We start from the raw sequence: 23,337 nt of genomic DNA, 5'->3' as shown, positions 1-23,337 counted from the left end.
AACTGTTTTCTCTCCTGAATCAGACAAGATGACTTTTCCACCGGAGAAAACTATATTATGGATAGAGGACTTGTATTATAGATGGAAACAAGGTTTGATTTTAAAAATGTCTTGATGAATTTATTACAAACATAGAGCTTTTTATTTCACAAGACATTAATTGATGGAGTGGAGTCGTGTTGATTCCGTGTGGATTATTGTGATGTTTTTAGCAGCTGTTTGGACACTCATTCTGACGGCACCCATTCACTGCAGAGCATCCGCTGGTGAGCAAATAAAGGAATGCTGTTCTGATGAAGAAACAAACTCATCTACAGCTTGGCTGGCCTGAGGGTGAGTTCATTTCTAGAAAATGTTCATTTTTGGCCAAAACTATTTCTTTTAAAGCATGAGCAATAATAAGAGTGATGCTTGCTTTAGCAAACAGTTCGATCTCAGATGATCTTACCTCATACAGGCATCTCTGTCCAACAGTCATACAGCCGGACATACCCCTCCAGGCCTTGATCTGGTCCACCAAACTCACATAAACGTCCTGGCATGGGATCCCAAAGAGCCTGACAAAAAATGAGGGAGATTTCAATGCAATGCCATCTTCTGAAGACTGATTGTAAGGTCGCGTGAATTTGTAAATTTGATTGTGCATCTGGGGCATGACTTAAAAAGGGACAGAATTTAGACCACGGACATCCTTAGGCTTGCATCATGCATATCGAATGAGCTTTATGTTCACGGTGAATAATTAGCACGGTGGATGATCAAAGCCTTGTAAAGCAAGTCACAAGTTTGTGATTCGTCTTGGTTGATATGCAGCTCAATCATAAGATTTATAGAGTATGGGGTACAAATACCATCAACGATAACAATAAACTCCTTCAAAACTGATTTTCCATAAGCATGATGTTTAGGAAGGAGGTAAAGTGTTGAATCCGGTGTTATTTGAGTACATATATATATTGTTTACTAATATTATTATTATTTATATACTATCATATTTAACAATATTTTGAATTGGCTTTTATTATAATTTTAATTTTAGGTAAAGTCTTAGTAATTTAGTTTTGTGCTTTTTTCAGGTTTATTTTGAATTTGTATATTTCTATATAACTTGTATAGATTATTTTTGCTTAGGATTTAGTTTAAGTAATTTTAGAAAACTAAAATAAAATAAAAAAAAAACTTCAGCTTTTATTTTAGTTAATAACAGATATGGCTATTATGATGATATTGTGGAAAAAATGAAAAATGAAAATTCTGTCATCATTTACTCAAGTTTTCCAAACATTCATGAGTTTCTTTCTTCTGTTGAACACAAAAGAAGATATTTTGAAGAATGCACAGTTGATATTAGCTACTGACTTCCATTGCAAGTCAATGCTAAGTCACTGTCTATTTTTTTATACTGATGTTGCATGCATTAAGAGTTAAATAAAAATGACCATGATTTATGTACTAATCTAATGCAGGTAAAGATCAGTAATCTTACAAACTGACCCACCCACATTTAATTAAACTATAATATGAATGCAAATACACTGACAGCAGCAGAAATAAATTTTCCCATATATGCACACAGAACCCTCCAGGTAAATGTTATCTTACCATATGACTCTACATTGAGCGTGAAGCTGTTGTCCCGTTGCCATCATGTTGATCCCCAGGGTCAGGGTGAGAGTCAGCAGCAAGATTCTTGTTTGCATGGTGAAGATCTGTCAGCGGTCTGCGCGTCCTGTCAGTGAACTGATAGAGACAGACTTGAGTTTTATAGAGAGCAGCATCAGAGCTGTCATGTGGGGTCAGATGGGACGAAGAGCCACAGCATTGATTAGCAAAGGCCACGTCACGTGAGGAGCAGAAACAAAAGTGTTTGAGCATTACATGTGTGTGATCTCTTCTAAGAGATTTCTGGGTTAAATGATTTCATTCACTATGTCAGCTGATCTGATTTTTTTTTTTTTTTTTTTTTTTTTTTTAGTTTTGTGTTCTGTTTGAGTGTATATAAAGGCTGTTTAGTAGTCTAACATGTGTAACTTCTGATAATATATATGCTATCTATTTATGCTTCACACAAAAACAGCCTTTTCATGAACATTTAAAATTTTTTCAAAAAGTATTTTCACAAATTAGGTGTAAGCAAGAATTTAAAACATACTATGTAAATAAGTTTAATGTATATTTAATGTATACACTACCCTTATTTTTAACCCCCCCCCCCCCCTTTATTCCACAAGGATGTATTACATTTAATAAACTGACTGTAAATACATTTGAAGTGTTACAAAATAGTTTTTATTTCATCTCAATGCTGTTCTTTTGAATTATGATAATCATTCGTGCTTTAATCATTCTTTTGAGACTGTTCTTTCTTTTCAGTGAACTGGCCGGACAAAAACACAAAAACTTGAAGTAGCATTTTCCAAAACACGCGCTTTTCAAGATGCATGCACAAATTTGGCTGATCCTGACGCAAAGCTGATTCTGTGCAAATTTAATCTAATAATTATTTAATATAGATTTTGAGACACGTGTCTTCTTAATGATGTTTAGTTTGTTTAAGGTCATTAATAATAATGGAAGAATAGTTATTTGGGGGAAAAAAGGACCCCTGCTGTAGGAGCGAAAGGCACAATAAATCACATGATAGTAAATAGCTGGCATTGTTAGATTCAGAGATATTAAGTTGGGTGTCCACCTTAGAGATAAACACCATGTTTTAGTGAAACCATCATATAACAATCTGATATTAATCATATATCATATAATAAAATATAATTTATAGTTACTACTGTAGGTCCATATTTAATTATAATGGGATTTCCTTCAGTTTTTTTTTTAGAATCTTTACTTTTTAAAATATTATGAAAATGTATTTTTATGTTACATTATTTTAATGACAGTATATTTTAAATGTTAAATTCATGCATTTGACAGACGCTTTTACCCAAAGCAACTTACATTGCATTCAAGCTAACAATTTTCTCCTAAAATGTGTTCTCTGGGATTCAAACTCCCAACCTTACGCTTGCTAACATAATACTTTACCACTTGAGCTACAGGAACACATTTTTTTTTTTACTTATTTGTTGAACAAAATGAATTATTTTATGAAAATAAGCAGAAAATAGTACAAACTTTGCTAAAGTGATTGTATTGAGCAACTTTAAATTTATTCCATTAAAAATAATGCCTCCTCAAACCTTTATAAGATTTTTAAACAAAATAGACTACTTGAATTATTTTCATACAAAATTGGTTACTTCGTACATTTTCAATAAAAAAAACAAATATATATATTTCTACAATCATACATAATGAGTGTAGTGAAAAGCACATTTAATAAACTAAACCTGCTGGGCCTAAATACTTCCCTCGGTAATCGGATCCTGGACTTTCTAACCAGATGACCTCAGTCAGTCTGTGTCGGCCACAACACCTCTAGCAGAACCACACTGATCACAGGTGCTCCACAAGGCTGTGTGCTCAGCCCACTGCTCTTCACGCTGCTTTTTTCCCCCAGGCTGTGAGAGCCCTGAACTCAAATCACCCAGCCCTCCTCTGAAACTTCCCCCCAAACACCCACCAACCTTACCATATCACAGAAAAACTGTCTGAAACTTTCTTTTTTTGTGCAATTCGAAGTGTGCTACACACAGGTGTATGGGGCTGTACAAACCACCTGTGGTAACACACTCTCCTCTATGTGCACTAGACACTTTTTCACACACTGCTGTGTGTACAAAATCATTAAAAAGACTCAGTAATATGTTTACATGCTTATGTACTACAAATCATCTTGCACTGTTAGACGATGTTTCTCTTTGCACACGTACAGTATTATGTGAAGCATTCATAGTTGGTATTTTTTAGTTTATGTGTAGGCAAACATCTGTATATAGTATATTTATAATCAAAAATTGTCATTAGGTTAGTTGTGTATATGTTTATATTGTTTTACTTAATTGTTGTATGTCTGTATTTATGAAGCACTATGTTCCTGTGAGGCACATTTCATTCCACTGTATGTCCCCACATGTAGTCGAATGACAATAAAGCTCAACGACTTTAACTTGACTTGATTTTTACATAAGGTGTGCCTTTAGCCCAGTTGTACGCTATATTGTACGCTATATTTCAACAATATGTTTTTAAAAACTGTTTCATTAATTGCAAAAGTTTGATCACAGTTTATTATTAGCCACAAAGAGAAGTTAAATTCACGTAAGTACTATCATTTCACTGCATATATATATATATATATATATATATATATATATATATATATATATATATATATATATATGACAAAATATATATGCAGAATGAATATATATATAAATATATATATTCAGGCACACTTAGTTACATTCCAAACTAAAGACTCCTCCCCAAAATCTGGCACTGGTAATTTATTAGTAATTAAAGCCCCATAGATTTTGCTTTCAAAAATGTATAGTGTATACGACTACTTTTAACAACTGTCATCAGTCAAGTCAAGTCACCTTTATTTAATTAACACTTTATACAATACAGATTGTTTCAAAGCAGCTTTACAGTGTCATGCAGGAAAATAGTGACAATAATGAAAGCAAAAATTATATTTTGCAGTAAAGCAGCTTTAAAAAGACAATAACAGTAAGAGTACATTTTTCAGTTTGATGTCATTGTCCAGCTCAGTTCAATTATCTTCCAATAGAGATGCAAACATACAAACAGATGTTTTTTGGACCTTTGTGTAGTTACAGTATCTTCCAGCAGGGGATGGGGAGCTGTTTTCACCAGACAAATCTTCAGAAGAATGGGAATGCTAACAGACTTCTTCCCCCATTTGTGACAGGATTCATCAATACTATATAAAATTAACAGACGCTTTTCGAAAGGGCAGACAGGCCACATGTCATTAAAAAGATACATTAATTATGTATTAACATTGATGTTGGTTGCCCTACTGTATTCAAACTACTAAAGTTTGGTTCATTCTCATCCCTTAACAGTTACATTTCTGAAAATAAATAATGTTAAATAATAATTCAGTTGACAGTAATATTTAAAAAAACTTTTTAGAAAACAGAACTGTTTGAAATGATCTTGAGGTGAGGATTAGTTTTAATCAAATGACTAAGTATGTTGATGTCATAGTATGTCATAGGGCTGCATGAAGCTAAGTGGGTTTCTTTTTTTTTTTCATTGTAAAATTAGCATTTCAGCTCTGCTTTGACACATCCTTTGATTTACATTTATTTCAATCATTGTATGAACTACTAACTACTGGGGTGCCTCAGGGCTCAGTTCTTGGACCACTTCTCTTCTCTGTCTACATGGCATCTCTAGGTTCTGTCATTCAGAAACATGGCTTTTCATATAACTGCTATGCTGTTGACACTCAACTCTACCTCTAATTCCAACCTGATAATCCGACGATTGCTGCTCGCATCTCAGTTTGTCCAATATAAATTTCTTGTTGGATGACAGACCATCACCTTCAACTCAACCTGGATAAGACAGAACTGCTTGTGGTTTTAACAAACCCATCACTTTATCAAAATTTCACCATCCAGTTAGGCACATCAACCATAACGCCTTCGAAAACAGCTCGAAAAGTTGGAGTTATGACGGATGATCAGCTGACTTTCTCAGACCACATTGCTAAAACTGTCCAATCCTGCAGATTTGCTCCCTGTTCAAGCTCTGTCTAGCTGCTATTGCAATGCTCTCTTGGCAGGTCTTCCAGCCAGCTCTATCAAGATTAATCTTTAATGAGCCAAAAAGAATGCACGTCACACCTCTGTTCAGTAATTTGCACTAGCTACCTATAGCTGCTCGCATGAAAATCAAGGCATTGATGTTTGCATAAAAAACCACCTCTGGCTCTGCACCCCTTTAGTTAAATTCATTACTTCAGACTTATGTGCCCTCTAGAAGCTTGCGTTCTGCAAGTGAACGACGCATTATTGTGCATTCTCAAAATCACTTTCACTGACTTTTTCATTAAATGTCCCCTCCTGGTGGAATGACCTGCCCAACTCAATCAGAGCAGCAGAGTAATGAAACGACTAAAAGCATCTGTTCCATCTTTATTTCACTTTCCCTACTTATTTTTATATAAAAAAAACTCTAACACTAGCTTTCTATTCATATATGTATACCTTGCTATGTTTACTGCGTCCGAGACCTGTCATTTGCACTTACATGTTGCTCTTTTGTTGGTTTTTGATTGCTTCTATTGTCCTCATTTGTCTTTTTCGCTTTGGATAAAAGCGTCTGCTAAATGACTAAATGTAAATGTATGAAACCAGATTCCAACAAAAAACAAGAGTGCTTCTAAATAAACAGGCTGCGATGGGCATATATTAAATGTCAATTGCAAATCACAGACTATAGTTGTTTGCATGTCAAAACAGATAATCAAAATGAAAAGATATTTTTATTTTAAAGCTAAGAAAATATGGACATATTTTACATTTACCAATGACATCTGAAAGATCACTTTGTTATATATACAGTATATGTATATACATATATATATATATATATATATATATATATATATATATATATATATATATAGTCAAATTTAACTAAATGGATAATTGTAAAGCAAGATAAATGGATAAAAGTTGAACATACACTGACAGAGGTGTGAGACAGATGAAATGAGATCTAATGATTTCATAAAATGTTTGGTTGTCTCATGTTGTGCGTCAGAGGCTAAAGGCATCTCTCGCAATCATCACCCGGACATCTGACACTGGAGCTCCCAGACTGTCATAGTTTCATTATTTTTAGCTTTAGCCATCTGGAAAAATCCCTAAGTCATGGCCCATCAATCACACATATTTAAAACTATCCCAGGATTATCCATTAAGATTGCAGAAAAGCAAATCAAAGCTAACTTTCTAATAAGTTTTAAATTACACAAACACCCAAGACATATTCAGTGACGTCTAAGCGATACTTCCTGTTTTCTTCTCTTTTTTTTTTCAAGTGAATAAAAAACATCAACTAGACAGCCAACCAAGTGTAGTTATCATACAGAAAAAAGTGCACATATCAAAATGACAAAATCACTCATCTTTGAATTTCACAAATCACAAATAGAATATTCTTCCATTTTTACTGCATCTGACAAACAGTTCAAAAAAGAAATGTGCATTTTCTTTTGCAAAAAAGTCCCATGAGTCTATACTGTAGTCCCAAAAAGGCTGAGATGAGATATGTTGTACAGTTTGCCTGTACATTCAGCTCCGAGGCCCTGTTTTCCTTCCAAGTCTGAAACTAAAAAGTAGTTCAGTGTAGTTCTTCCAGTACCTTTAAGTACAGTCTTTTTAAATCAGTGGCGTACAAACTTCATTTAGACCTTGACAGAGTAAATGAAATAAAAAAAGGCGAACAGTGATGAAACACACCAGTACGATAAATTACACACAGTATTCTTGCTATTCAGTTAAACTGAGCAAAAAAGATATCTTGGAGATATCGTCAGAATTTGATCTCTATGAGATATACTCTATAAATCCATGAGGTATTTGCTTTTGATAAACAGTTTGTCTTTTTTTCTGAGAGATGGAATCCATGCTCCAGGCACATCCTCTTGAAATAGTTATTGAGTCTTTGGTTCTGCCAACTTCTCTGGCTCCACGTCCAGGTCAGTCAAGCAGCAGCAGCACATGATCTGAGTGTATTTGGTGACAGCATCTGTCATGGAGAAAAGAAAGAGAGACACAGGCTGGAGAAAACAGGAGCAATGGAGTTACACTAAATAAAATATACATTTACCTATCATTTTACCTGCCCCATCCCACTGGAATTTTATTTTCTTATTTTAAGAATGAACCTCATTATTTTAAGCTTATTAACTAGAACATTTTGTGACTAGTTCTGGTTTTGTATGTAACTTTATCTCATAAAACATTTCTCAGTCTGAATTTGAGGTCCTCCTTCATACCAAAAGAAAACATCTAACCACTCCTCGGCTTGATTCACAGAATAAATTAAGCAGAACTGTGAACTTGGATGAATAATTGTCACATGTTTGTTGTGGTGAAATGGTAGCTGCTATGGTTATAATGCTTTCACCACATGACCAAATAAAAAAAAAGAAGAAAAAAAAAGAAAAGGAAAAGAGGAGACCAGTTTATCCCCTATAAAAGAGCTGACATGTTTCTTTTCACTGCTTCTTCACACTACAGTTAAAATCAAATAAATTAAATTCTTGTGAAATATTAGTATGTTTTTTGTTGTTGCTGTTGCCTAAGTCTTAATTTTTTATGACCATTTTACTCTCTCTGACTCTGACGATTACAAATCAAGACTTTCAATATATATTCCTGTAATAAAATAAAATAAAAATTCCTGTAAGGTATTACTAAGAAGTTTCATGTTACTCTCCCTGACACTTACAATTACAATTCATGAAATTGCTGCTTTTTCATATTAAAAATAAATAAATACATAATATATCCTATGAGATATTAGTATTTCATGTGGCAAAATACCGATTTTTTAATGAGCATTTTACTCTCTCTGACCCTTTCAGGTGAACAGGGTATTTTTTCTGCAATGCCTTTATAACTCTGTAAACCTAAATTTACGCCATGCATTTACTGTTTTTGTGAAACAAAAGGTCAAACTGGTAAAATCCATTTACATCGATCAGGGAACCAACACCGAAACCTTCTCAACCTAAATGTTGGTCATTATAACTTTAAATGCATTCATATCTAACATCAGGAAATTTGCAGCTTAATTAATTATATATTTTTTCCTCTAATATCAATAAATGTATAATATCATTCTCACCATTTAGTTTACCAATCCATTTTGGACGTTTCTCTGCGGGCAAGTAGATACACAGGTAATAAACCGGCACCCCAGACAGTGCGATGGAAACTCCTATGAGAGAGTTAATGGTGTCGCTGTACAGAGGAACGATCACGAGGAACACACTGCACAGGCAGTAGACGAAGGGAAAGAACAATGTGAGCTAATGGAGAAAAAGACAGAGTCAAGACAGAGTGTTATTCAGACACCATGTAATAGTCAGATGTGCATGGATCCAGTTACCTTGACCGGCCTGTGTCTGTCAGGCTGAGTGATGCGCAGGTAAATGAGTCCGGCCACAGACAGGCCCACATACAGCCAGTAACTGAAGCTGAAGTAGTTGATGAGTTGAAACACATCCTCCACACACAGGAAGATCAGACCCATCATGCACTACAAACAGACACAAATCCAGTGCTTATCAATGCCCACTTAGATACCTGGCTTATTTCAAACACAAAGGCGGCAGCCAATCATAATAGCAGCCATTTACACATTAATTCATTTAATAAAAGAAATGAGTAGCACTTGTTATAAAAATGTTTAAAATGACTTCCACCCACTCCACTCATTTCAGTAACCTAATAAAAGCTATTCTATATGTGGAGCAGATCATCTAATGAAAGATCATATGACTTCTGTGGTTACATGTTCGTTCACAGAATATACTAATTTTAACAGAAAAAATATGTTTACAGCCTGGTACAAAAATTGGTCTATATAGCTAATTCTGCCCTTCATGACAACTGTGAGGGGGTGATTTTTTTTTTATAACAGTTTAAATAATATTAAGCCTTAAAGTTCTGCATAATTAAGGGTGTGGCCACTTGAGTGACACCGCAAGGTGGGCATGGTTTCAGCAACCAGCTCCACCCACATCCTGCCTCTTTTGCCAGTTTAGATTATCAGGGAGTGATACACGATGATGCGCTGCCAAGATGGCGACTGCTGGCTCCGCCCACAACCTACAGGTGACATCATGGACACTATGTCCATGTTTTTATACAGTCTATGGTTTGAAAGCAACTCCTGTGTGAGCAGTGCTTCATAGGCTACATCTCCGTGCTATTGACAATGCAAAATTATGCTGAGATTTCGCTAATGTGACCGCGCATTAAGTCAAAGCCAGCTGCCATATTGGTTGGCACAACATGAACAACAAATGACTGAGTGTATCGTTAAACATACAGCATTAGAAATACAGACTGTTTAATTTTCAAGGCAATAAAAAGGCCTGAAAGCAACGTGAAACTAAATTATGACAATTTTTTCATACTAAGTGAATTTAAATATTTAAAAATAAAATGATAAAATTACATAACCAGTAGTGATGGAAGAAATGGAGCTTTGCAAAACTCTTAATCAATTACTTTCTAAAATAATTCTGCTGGTGCCCCAAAAAAAAAACTATTATTACCGTATTTTCCGGACTATAAGTCACACTTTTTTCATAGTTTGGCTGGTCCTGCGACTTATAGTCAGGTGCGACTTATTAATTAAAATGAATTTTACATGAATACGCGGCTGGAGACGGTAATGTTTTCTCTTGGTTCTTGGTTCTAAATAAATGCGACTTATAGTCCAGTGCTACTTATATATGTTTTTTCCTCGTCATGACGTACTTTTAGACTGATGCGACTTATACTCAGGTGCGACTTATAGTCCGAAAAATACAGTATACAAATATTTCTTTAAAAATGTCTACAAATTAGTAAAATAGCACTGAGATCTGGTAAAAACCCATATAGATACATACTGCTTCATGGGTTCACTGAGAACACTGCTAATGGCGAACTGTTGACATTTTGGAACGTTTTTTGAAACAGTCAATGACTTAAAGCCTTGCTTTCTGAAATAACACGACTTGATAGTTGGTTCAAAACAATAGATTTGCAAAGTTAATGAAGTTTCACCAAGCAGAACCCTGATTCAGGGACTTTTCCCCACAGAAATACACAATAATACAGAAGTAAAATGGGATGTGAACCCCATGTCATGTTTAATACATTGTAGTATCATATTATCATGGATAATCTAGTTCAAATAATGTGCATACTGATAATTGTAGAAAAAATCAAGAGCCTTACATTGAAGAGGAGTGCAGGGACAGGAGTGTAGCGCTCAGCGTGGATCAGACTTAAGCTGATGGGAAGGTGGCCTTCTCTTGCCCCCACAAAAAACAACCTAACGTGAAAAAATGCAACCTTTACTATATGCACATATCACGACTTTAGCATCCTCCTTGTTGTTTTAACTGAAAAGAGATAGGTTTACCTGGAGGCAGCAATGATGGAGGCATTGAGTCCTCCATAGCAAGACATGGCCACGGCGATGGGAACGATCCAGCTAATGGGGCCCAGCACCTGATTTCCAAATGTCTACAGATGGGGACACAGACTGATATAGAATAAACTTATAAAGACTAAATATTAGATATTTCATAATCAGAAAAATCCTTACTACAGCCACTGCATCACTACCCATGAAAGAAGGCATGTCCAGAACAGCGTAGTATGCCACGTTGGTCAGTATGTAGATGACTGTCACTATTGGCATGGAGATGGCTATAGCGATGGGAAGGTTCCTATGAATGATTAAGGAGAAAGATTAAATGCTTAGGATAAATGCTAATGTATATGCTTAAAGAGAAACACAATCAAGTCTGCAATATGCTAGTGGTGGCGGAACAAAATCTCTATTAGTTAGTGTTAATTCTGTCAGCTATTTTGCAATTTTAAGTCTTAGTCTTTAGTTATATTCTAGTTAGCTATATTTAGCTATATTTAGTTATATTATATTGTTTTTTGGTTTAGTTTTAGTTAATGAAAACGTATTTTTAATGTAATTTTAAAAATTATTTTTAATGCAGCGCAGAGGGTGTGAAATTATACTGCAGTTGCTGCTTGAAAAATGTTATGAGAGTACTGTTTTAATTCAAAAGTTAACATATAAATAAAATGATGACAAAATAATATGAGAGTAAAAAGGCCAGTAGGTGGCGACAGCTGAATTCTACTGAGTGAGTCATTGAATCATTCATTCAACCTATTTGTTAAAAATGTCTGATTCAGTCAGGAATGAAGCAAGTGAATGATTTTATGTATGGTTTATTGAATCATTTAAAATGATTATTCATTTTGGAAATGAAGCCCTGGGTCTCATTCATTTTTAATTTTGTACAATTTGCATATTTATTTATGAAGAAAAAAAGATTTTAAAAAAAATCACCAGATTCAGATTCCTTAGGCTACACGCAATCATATTTCAGACCTCTAATTTGCCAGGCTAAATTTTATCATTATGTCATTTTTATTTTATTTATAGTTACTCACAAAAACGTATATTTGTAGAGTCATATTATTGGTTTAAATGTCTGGTTTCTAAGGCCACCAGGAGCATGTGATTTTTATACCTAGATGCACAATAACTGAATAACAACATATCCATTTAAATGTGGAACAAATTGTTATTCTGATACCTCTCAGGGTTCTTGATCTCCTCAGTAACAAAGTTGAGCGTGTCCCAGCCAGAGTAGGAGAACAGAGCTGAATAAAGAGCCAGGGCAATGCTGCCCGCCTCCGTGGAGGAACCCTCGAATGGATTAATGAAGTTCTTCGTTTCTCCTGTGGTGCACATAAGGAAGTATGAGAACCATAGAGAGAACATTATATGGTTGAGCAGTACAAGAACCACTGAGATCCCTAGTTAATTAGCCATGAGTCTTTTCATACAACAAAGCCTGCGTAGGTGCAACCTGAACTATGATTAATAGTTACTTCCTTGTTCATGCAATCTCAATTCCTCTTAATTACTGTAATAAATCCACCTATAAACCCTATCAGGATCCTCCAGAAATTATTTTTACCATTAATTATCTTAATGATGCCCATTGTGATGACGAGGAGTAGAGACATGATCTTGGCGTATGTGAAAACATCTTGAACCAAAGTGCCCCACTTCACATAAGCACAGTTTATGAAGATCAGGATACCTGAGGAAAGATAAATAAGGAGGAACACATTAAATACATATGGACATCACCAGTGTGAATATCAGAAGGTTTAACATTAATGTTTTAGTCAAAAGATGACTCGCAAGATATTACATATAAGGTTGGTTCTTATTGTTGCTCTTATTTTCTCAAAAACCACAGCAGACACTTTCCATGAATATAGTACATTATAGTGTCCTGATTACTTTATATATATATATATATATATATATATATATTATGACAACAAATGATTAATATAGCATGAAAGTAGGCCATTCAAAACACTGTATTGTCATTTAAAATAGTGAGTTTGACCTTTTTGACAACATGCAACAATTCAACATTATAAAATGGAAGGTTATCATGGAAAATTATCTCACGGATTAATCTGTATTCAGTGTTTTGTGGTAAAAATCATTATCAAGAATGTAAAGTTTAGCTTTGTTCCACATTTTTATGCATAGCCCTGTTGTACAGCAGAATTGTTCGACAAAAGAAGGATTTTCTAAATTGTTACAATAACGTTACTCAGTTGATAATGTATAATATATATTTAATAACAATTGTTTGATCTGTGAAGCTGATAATCTACATTTTCGGAAAGCTAAGCAATAAGCATTGATATTTGACAAAAAGAAACAAATGACTAGTTTTTGTTTTTGTTTTTGTACCCTATTCTTGGTAAGGGCCAGGTCCGATCTCAGTTAGCATGTGAATGGTGTGTGTGTTGTTACAGTCTGTCCTCATGCACCGGTGGATCATGTCCCTGCCTTCTGAGAACACATTTAACTCTGACTAGAAACTGTGTGAAGGCAACAGCTGCTGAGAAGAAAAGAGATACAAAAACACCTCGTCTGTCTCGTGTATTACACCAGGCAAAAGTGAAAATCAGGCAAAACTGAGAAAAGTGTAACAGTCATCTGTTTCGCTTTTACATTGCCCAAACACGATTTGCTTTAGAATACTTGAACAAAAATAAGCATTTAAATAGACCTAGTTTTGTGGATTAAAAAAAAAGCCATTGCAAATGAATGTACACCAACAAAAGAACATGTCTTTTTGAATCTGTGTTATATTGAAACCATGTTATCATTTGAAAAACCTTGGAGTGCAATGTACACATAATGATGTGTGAAACTAATCATTAGTATCAGATTAGTATAGCATGGCTGTACCATGGTACCATCACTTCTTTGTAAAGGATGTGTTGTTGTTGATCTTTCACCCGAATACCAGTGTCTGCAATCGTCAGACCTGCAATAGTTGGCCTACATCTCTTTAGAAATCAGTGGTTGATGATTCATTAGTGCACATTATTCTAAATGAAACTAAAATAACTTCATAATCTTTCTTTTAATGTAATAACTTAGCCGTGTTGGTTAATTGTGGCATGAAACAGCCACTTTTCACGTTTTTTTTTTTTTTCTTTTCGTCATTACATAGGGAAATGCAATGGGTTTTGAATTCCATTCAGAATGATCTGCAGTATATATGAAATTTAGTAAAGTGAAGAAAAAAAAGGTTTCGTGTGTTGTGATGTGAAAGACAGCAGAAGATATTTCTCACACACTCATGAAATAAAGAAATAAAATCACTGACATAGCATCTACAATAATAATATCATGCCATCTGTAATAAAGAATTATTCATTTTTTGTCTAAATGACATATTTAAGGTGCTGTTCTCGAGCCTATCCCTCTTCCTCAATGCCTGAATAAAAATGTGTTAATGTGATATCTTGTTTTAGCTAAATGTTAGTTCACCTAAACGTGAAAGTTATGTCATCATTTATTCACTCCCAAGTTGTTCCAAACCTGAATGACCTTCAATCTTCTGTAAAACACAAAAGAAGATATTTTGAAGAACACTGGCTACCAAACAACACTGAAGCCCACTGACGTGCATTGTATGAACAATAAACTTTGACACATTTCTCAAAATATCTTCTTTTGCGTTTAACAGACAAATTGTTTTGCAATAACATGAGGGTAAGTAAATAAAAATGATCCTTTTTGGGGTAAAGTATCCCAGTCAAGACATTCTTAAGGACTAAATGTTATGCTAAGCTAATAAGCTAAGCTAACTGAAAACACACAAAGTGAAATGTTTAATTTGAAAACGTTTAGCTTTAGGCATATAGCCTAATGTTACATGTAACTTAAATGACAAATTCATTTTTTGTAATTAAGAAAAAATACATGATAAAGTCATTTTATATCATTTCTAATAAGGCACTGAATTTGATAAGAAAAATTTGTCTCAGGAAATACAATGGCTTTGGGGTGACAGGATCTCACACAATGACTAACAGAAACCAGCCGAAAAGGGAAGTCGTTTAAGAGGTGGTTGATCAAAGATTAAAAAGGCAGTATTGCTCTTCAATACTGAAAAAGCAGACAAGACTTTCACACTGAGGACTCACAGAGACAAGCCGCTGCTATCAGCCTCACAGCATCGTACGGAGGCTGACAGGTTGGGTAGAACGCTTCCACCAGGTAGTTGGCAAACGTCAGCGAGATGACCGCCTGGCTAGCCGGCTCGACCAGCAGGATGGACGTCCACAGACGAATGAAAGCAAGGAAACCCCCAAAAGCCTCCAGGATGTACACGTAACTAGCGCCAGACTTTGTAATAGTGGTTCCAAGTTCTGCATAACACAGTGCACCAAACACAGAAAAGATGCCACCGAGAGCCCAGATGACCAGCGAAAGGCCGTAGGAGGCGCTGTGCATCAGCACACCCTTTGGCGACACAAAAATGCCTGAGCCAATCATGTTGCCCACAATTAAGCAGATGCCATTAGTGAGAGAAATCTCCCTCCTCATGATCATCTTCTCCTGCGGCGGGTCTAGACCATTGCAGGCTCCAGCCGGTTTCTTTACGTCCAGGTCTCTCCGTGACCCTGGACAGAGTTTTTGGGCTAAAGACATCAGTTTCTTCATGCTGAAGACACAAGAAGTTAACAGTTATTACATTTGTAATTACTGGTACAACTCGTTAAAGGGGGGGGTGAAATGCTATTTCATGCATACTGAGTTTTTTACACTGTTAAAGAGTTGGATTCCCATGCTAAACATGGACAAAGTTTCAAAAATTAAGTTGTACGTTTAAAGTAATATTTTTGTTCCAAAAATACTCCTTCCGGTTTGTCACAAGTTTCGGAAAGTTTTTTTCGAGTATGGGTCTGTGTGACGTTAAATGGAGCGGAATTTCCTTATATGGGTCCTGAGGCACTTCTGCCAGAAGAGAAGAGACATTCACTGATCAGAGCGAGAGCGTTGCGAATTGTCACAAAAGAAGTATGTTTTTGGTTGCCAGGGCAAGACAACCCTGCACAGATTACCAAAAAAAAAAAAAAAAAACAGCATTAAGGGACCAGTGGATGGAGTTTATTTTTACAGAGCATCAACGGAGTTGTGCAAGTGTTTTTATTTGTTCCCCTGCATTTCGAAGATGCTTGTTTTACAAACAAGGCCCAGTTTGATGCCGGATTTGCACATTGTTTATTTCTTAAGGATAATGCAGTCCCAACGAAAAAGGGTCACGATCGTGTGTTGGAACCACAGGCGGTGAGTAAAACTGCTTCAAATATCTCTGTGTTGTTAACTTAACTATCGGCGCGTAAGCACATCAAGTAAACCTTGTACACCTTAAAAAAAAAAAAAGACGACATAAAGTGGAACTTAGTCTTTTTCCAAAACCGCTAAGCAAATATATACAGTTTCAATAACGTTATATACCACATAGAGACGTCCTGCTGTAGTCATTGCTGCTGCTGCTTTCGTTCAGTTTCAGCCTCGGGATCTGATTCTGGATCATAAATAAACGGCTGAATCTGACTGTTAGCCATGGTTTGTTTTGGATGATGGTTTTTTTTTCCTCACGGTAATGTCACAACTTCCAAACGCTCTCAACGCAAAAGCCTACTCGTGCTCGTGATTCTTTAGCTCCGCCCACGCGTCACGCCTCCAGACGCTCGTGTTTTTTTCACAGACTATTTATCTCTTATAAATATAATAAAACTAAAGACTTTTTGGAGATATGAAGGATGCAGTACTCTATAGGTACCCAAGATTAACAGGAGATTGAGTGAAAACGAGCATTTCACCCCCCCACCCCCCCCCCCTTTAAACACAATTTTGATTATGTTTATGGTGGTTTTGTTTAGCATTAACAACCCAGACACAGCATTGTTTCGACTGTTGTTTCTTATTAATTTGCACAATGCAAAATTACTTTGAGAACAACATTTTGTCTTCATATCGGTCTATATTAATTGTTACCACATTTAGAATGGAACAAATTTGTGATTGGCACTGAAAGCACAATATGTAAGATTGCTTGATTAAAATACCCCAAAAACACAAAAACAGTGTTATGTATTTTGCTGATTTGTGTACTTACATAAATCTCAAATATGTTGATGAATGTTCAAATCCAGAGAAATAAGCAATTTTAACTAGTGACACGGACCATGTCCATAGTGTCATGGTGTCGCCTGTCAATGATGTCATAACCCTTCGATTTCTGGTTTCGTTTTGTAGAAGACTTTAATGTGTTTGTGCGTTTTAATAGATCAGCGACGACTACACAGAGTAAGATTATAAATGAACCTGCAAATGTATGTATAATGATGAAACAGCTACGCCTTTATCTCTTTATTTTTAATACACGCCCTCCAGCGGCAAAAAATACATATTGTGCCTTTAAATATTGGTAACACTTTACGATAAGATTCCATCTGTTAATATTAGTTACATTATTCAGCACTAACAGTGAAAAATATTTCTGCAGAATTTATTTATGATATATTAATATTAACATTTACTAATGCATTATTAAAATCAAAAGTTGTCTCTGATAATATTATTTAATGGACCTGAGCTGAATGAACTAACAAAGAACAGTTATATTTTAGATCAGTAATATGTATGTTTATTAACATTAGCAAAGTTTAAGATATAATGTACAGTAACAAACATATCGCTCAGTGTTAGTTAATGCATTAACTTACATTAACTAATGGGACGTTACTGTAAAGTCCCCAAACATATTACATGCAAAATATTCCAGATTAACGAGTGGATTAACGAGTTACAAAGTTGGTATAGACTACTTATCACAACATTGTCAATCGCAAATGCTAATTTATTCAAAAGTCACTACCGAACTACCTACAGAAGCTTAATTTGCGGAGGATGAAGAGAAAGCACCCATTTGGTAAATGAGCCAGTAGTGAGAAATAATAACTTTTAAGTAGGGTCCGGTGCCATTTCGATACTTCTAAAATGGTACTGGTGTTTGAACCGATACTTTAAAAAAAAGAGCCACAAAAAAAACTATGGATAACATTAAATAACATTACAAATATTTAAAATAAATCCATAGATTTCACCTTGGACGCTCTCATTTCTCAATCTGTGCTTTCCTTAATCTAAGGCTAATAAATATATTTCACAATCTGGGTAATTATTTAATACAAAACCACACATAATGTTTCTACTGTATCGCCGATATTTAGTTAAGTTGACTGCTGTCTGTCACTGTCTTTAATTAGTTCTGTGAATGACTGTATGCTCATTCTTTATAAAGTAGGAAGGAAGGAAATATCAGTTTGCCATTAATTTGAATAATAATCTAGTGTGATTTTGAATGCGCAAGCAGTCTGACAACGGCAAAATGAATGTTTGGAAATGTAAACTGATATTTTCTACTGACACACTACAGCAAAATATAGAAATAACTGACCGAACACCATTCTTTTAGGTGAAAATACTAACGTGACTAAGACTTTTGCACAGTAGTGTATGTATAAAGTACGTATGATTAAATTAAGTATATTTAAATAAGTACAATTTAAGTATGCGTATATATGTGCTAAGGGTAGTGATGGGAAGTTCGGTTCTTTTACGTGAACCGGTTCTTTCGGATGGTTCAATTAAAAAAACCAGTTGAAAAAAAAATGGTTCACCGGATCTTTACGCTCAACGTAATGACGTCATTGGCAATGACGTAATGACGTCAAGTCTATCAAACATTCAAATATATTTAGTCAGTTATCATAACTTTAGTCAGTTAAAAACCTCATAATCATGAAAGGTTTACAATTAAGTTTTACAAACCAATAGGGTGTCGGAATGGTATATGTTTATACTTCTCATCCAACCACAATCAAATTCACTCCATGCGGATGGCGCGATTTATCTGGATAAGTTAATTTATTATTTTTTTTTTAATGATGACAAGCAAGAATGAAATAGCAGTAATGAACCTATTTTTAAAATGTAAGGAGTAGAATGTACAGATACTTAGGTGAAAATGTAAGGAGTAGAAGTAAAAAGTCGGCTGAAAAATAATTACTCAAACAAAGTATAGATACCCAAAATGTCTACTTAAGTAAGGTAACGAAGTATTTGTACTTCATTACTTGACAACTCTGAATTTGTTACATTATTTATTTATCTTTGATAATGCTAATACAAATACAACTATTTACTGTTAGTTCATTCAGCTCAGGTTCATTAGATATTAACTGACGCAACTTTTGATTTCAATGATATATTAGTCAATTTCACACTTTAGTTTGGGGAACAGTTCTCACTATTAACTAACTATTGCCTATTATTATTTTTCCTCAATAAACTGCTAATTTGTTGTATATTAATAGTTAGTGCAGTAGTTGTTAAGTTTAGGTATGGGTGAATTAGGGATCTAAAATATGGTCATGCAGAATAAAGCATGTTTTATTAAAACTAATAAATATGCTAGTAATAGCGGTGACACTGTAGTAAAGGGTCCAATTCTCACAAATAACTAGTTGCTTATTATCTTGCATATTATTAACATAATGGTGGTTTATTAGTGCTTATAAAGTACATATAATGCACAACATCCATAATCCTACCCAATACCCTAAACTTAACAACTACCTTATAAACTAATAATAAGCAGCAAATTAGGAGTTAACTGAGGCAAAAGTCATAGTTAATGGTTAGTTAATAGTGAGAATTGGATCTTAAAATAAAGTGTGACCATAATAGCTAATAAGCTATTTAAATTTAATAAAATGTAAATTTAATATTTAATACTGAGAATTGGTCCCTAAACTAAAGTTACCAATAAACTACATTAAAGACCATTGTTTTAGGAGTCTATTTTTGTCACCAATATTCCTGTATTTGATGTTGTCTTGAGCACTCTGTTACAATTAGTTTGAAGGTAATTCAATTTTTTTTTTTTTATAATAACAAAATAACAACAAGAAATCGCCTCACATTTGGATATTTTACCAACAGGCAACCCTCACTTACCCATGGAAATGCCACTGTAGGGCCAACCGTTTGGGCTCCTATTTAACATTTTTAAATGTAGTGCCAAAAGCAAACTTTTGTACTTTACCTTTAATCATGTCAGAAGGGAATGCTGTTGGAAAAAATGAAAAGAATGTGGATTACAGAGATCTACAAGTTTCCAGAGTGATGGTGATCCTGGTCAGATTGAAGAAAGCAAGACTGTCACAGGGTGTAACAGGTCAACAGGATGAGAGCTGTCGCAATCCCTGACCGCAGACCATGATGTTTTTCCACCAGAGGCAAAATGGCTTCTTGAGTTGCCCTGTCTATTTTAAGAGGTCTGTACTCAGAGAGAAAGAGAGAGAGAGAGAGAGAGAGAGAGAGAGAGAGAGAGAGAGAGAGAACGCCTGTCCACCCCTATTGCAAGTTAAAGTAGCTCAGTAAAACGCTGTTGAACTAAAGCTTGTCTTTGTTATCTGATCTGTTCTAGCTCTGGCTCTAGAGCTCAGTTTAAGGACAGGCTGCTTGCCCATTATTAGAGGTGTTTACTAAGGCACTGTTACTATGAACCCTCTGACCTCAAGTATTAAACTTGCGCAACTCGTTTGTGCAACACTGAAATGACTCTTCAACTTGTTGCAGCTTATTGAGGAGATACTTATTCAATGATCAAACTCCACAAGGGCATTTCTTTCTGGCGGATGATAAAATCGTCCCATAATGTTACAATACAGAAGACATATTTAGCAACAAGGGCCGTATTCACAAACAGTTTTATGTCATCAATAGAAGTTTTTAAGAGATTTGCTTTAAACAGGTTCACCAAACTGCTAAGGCCTGAGACCAGGGCCGTCGCTAGTGACAGGTGGTGATGATTGTAGGGGCCTACAGCTGTGTGGGGCCCTAAGCGATGCTTATCATTTGCATGTGTTTTTAAACCGCCCCAATTAAAACATTCAAGATATTTGAGAGTGTTCAAACAAAAGTATATGCAAAAGAATTAAACGGAGTACTCGATTGCTGTGTTCGGTGTGCATACAGAGAGTTGCGTCTCAGACGCACGAATGCAGAACTGAGTTCACCTTCTCCTTACTAGATGCGGGTGGTGTCCTTAAAGGGATACTCCACCCAAAAAAGTATTCTCTTTTTGAATAAAATTGTAATTAAAATGATCAAAAATGAAAGTAAAAATATTTTTTTAAGTAACAAAAGATTTCTTTATCAAATGAATGCTGTTCTTTTGATATTTTATTACTCAGAGGATCCAGATTTTTATATTTGTCAATGTTTCCACAAAAATCCAATTCATTTCAAAAAATAAAAATCAGAATAATTTCTGAAGGATTGTGTGGGTTAGAAGACATTACCGTATTTATATTTAACCAAATAATTGCAGCTGCGAGCGTAAAAATTAAGAAGTACTTACCCAAACTTTTGAATGGTATTGAAGAAAGGTACAGTAACCGCACATCTAATAACGTTTACAAAAGAGGTTCAGGCATTATCTATTTTTCGTCTATTTTTAAAAAGACATAATTTAATACATTATAAATGTAAATATTTAGATATTTAGGTTCTAAAATCATGAGATAGTAATTTTGCTCTAAAACGCTTCTCACAAATTTCTGACGTATATTTTTTCCCCTAATTTTGTTTGTAAATATGGCCACAGATGTCACAGAAACCATGTGGTGAGCTCTTTTAAGGCAACCACCCAGATATCTTGCGTGTGCAGGTAACAGTCCCGTGCAAATCAATGAGGAAATGGTTTTTGTAGGTCATAACAGATTTCAAAAGCACACTATTGTTGAGAGAGGTCACGCTTAAACCAGATTAGAACCAGCTATTGTGAAAACACAGTTCAGAATGTACTTTCAGGCAACACGAACAGAAGAAACCCCACACCTTCAGGAAATTCTACACATTTTAATCACACATCACGCTTTGTGGAAGCACCTCACATAGTACCAGAGCACAGATGTACACTTGTACACTGCTACATATGCTATACATTATTGTCATTTAATCTTTGATGACAAGCCATTTATGTCAAGTCTAAGAGCTTCAAGGCAAAAACTGAATAATGATATCAGTAGTAGTCATTTAAAATAAAACCCTAGCCTGGGTGATTTTTAAATGTGACATGAATAAAAACACAACACTTTTTGTATCCAGACCTAATAAGCCCATTAAGCAATTCAGTATATTTCTGATATATTGCTGAGATGAGCGCTAAAGTAGATTCAGCCACAGAATAATCTAAAGATGAATTCAGCCTCGAAGCATCACCAGATTGGCACACAACATCATTTGCAAAACTTCATAGAAAAATACACAACAACCCATTACATGACGCATACTTAAGATGCATGTCAATTATCACTAAGAAACTCTTTAAATAAATACAAAAAATAACAGGCCATACATACTCTTTATATCATAACTGGTCCCAAAACAAGGAAAGTCAACAAACAAATCTGTAATAAAAAGTGTAAATAACAACTACAAATCTGATTCTTGCATTGAAAAGGATTCATTAACATCAAACACCAACTTAGCGAGACTTTGAATCGAATTCTGCTCAGTATTTATCAGTGTGATGCTCAATCAACATGCATCGAAATCAAGTCCAAAACTACAGCATGAGCAATTTAGCGAAGAAAAAAAAAACTATTTCAGGACATTCCAGGGGACATATTCAAGGAAAATACATCACCTCTGTAACAATAAGGCCTCTAAAACAATGTCTGTTTGAACAGAGGGGAAGTCTACAGCAAAGAATCATGCAACCCCACCAGCACAGGAATTCAATGCCTGAAAACACTGGAGAACAGCAAAACCCTCACCGAACGCTTCATATTATCAACAAGCATATGCTTGGCTCATGGGTCAAGCTAAAAAAGACCAAACCATCAGCACAAATTCCATTTGCCTTCTGCTTGAGGATCAGTAGAATATTGACAGTGCTAACTCATTCCCTTTGGTTTAGTTTTGAAATGACCTGGCAGAAAACTGCTCTAAACTGGCAACGGTTGGATAAACAGTAGTAAAGAGTCACTACTCTGTTTCTTAAAAAAAAGCATCTTGCCGATTGCATTTCTTCAAATCTATTCAGATGTGATGGAAACATCAGAATATTTCACACAGTTGCTTCAGCTAGAGTCTATTTTATGTTTTAAAAGTGCTGTAAACTGTGCTCTGTCTGCTGCTACATCTGGAGCCAGTGGTAACCAG

At 35.1% G+C, this 23,337-nt stretch overlaps 1 protein-coding gene across 1 annotated transcript; it reads right to left on the bottom strand.

Moving 5' to 3' along the window:
* Positions 1-6,930: 6,930 nt before the first annotated feature.
* Positions 6,931-20,511, bottom strand: LOC127987983 (Y+L amino acid transporter 2). Its single transcript, XM_052590456.1, has 10 exons — positions 20,210-20,511; positions 15,234-15,754; positions 12,683-12,808; positions 12,296-12,440; positions 11,278-11,401; positions 11,092-11,195; positions 10,905-11,001; positions 9,061-9,210; positions 8,797-8,980; positions 6,931-7,692 (listed from the first exon to the last, which is right to left on the bottom strand). Exons 2-10 carry the CDS (start codon positions 15,751-15,753, stop codon positions 7,598-7,600), a joined length of 1,545 nt encoding a protein of 514 aa, XP_052446416.1. The 5' UTR covers position 15,754; positions 20,210-20,511; the 3' UTR covers positions 6,931-7,597.
* Between the last annotated feature and the right edge of the window lie 2,826 nt (positions 20,512-23,337).

The sequence above is a fragment of the Carassius gibelio genome, chromosome B22 (assembly GCF_023724105.1).
Source record: "Carassius gibelio isolate Cgi1373 ecotype wild population from Czech Republic chromosome B22, carGib1.2-hapl.c, whole genome shotgun sequence".
Classification (NCBI taxonomy): domain Eukaryota; kingdom Metazoa; phylum Chordata; class Actinopteri; order Cypriniformes; family Cyprinidae; genus Carassius; species Carassius gibelio.
Note: the sequence above shows the minus strand (reverse complement) of the source record. Positions and strands in the feature narration are given on the sequence as shown.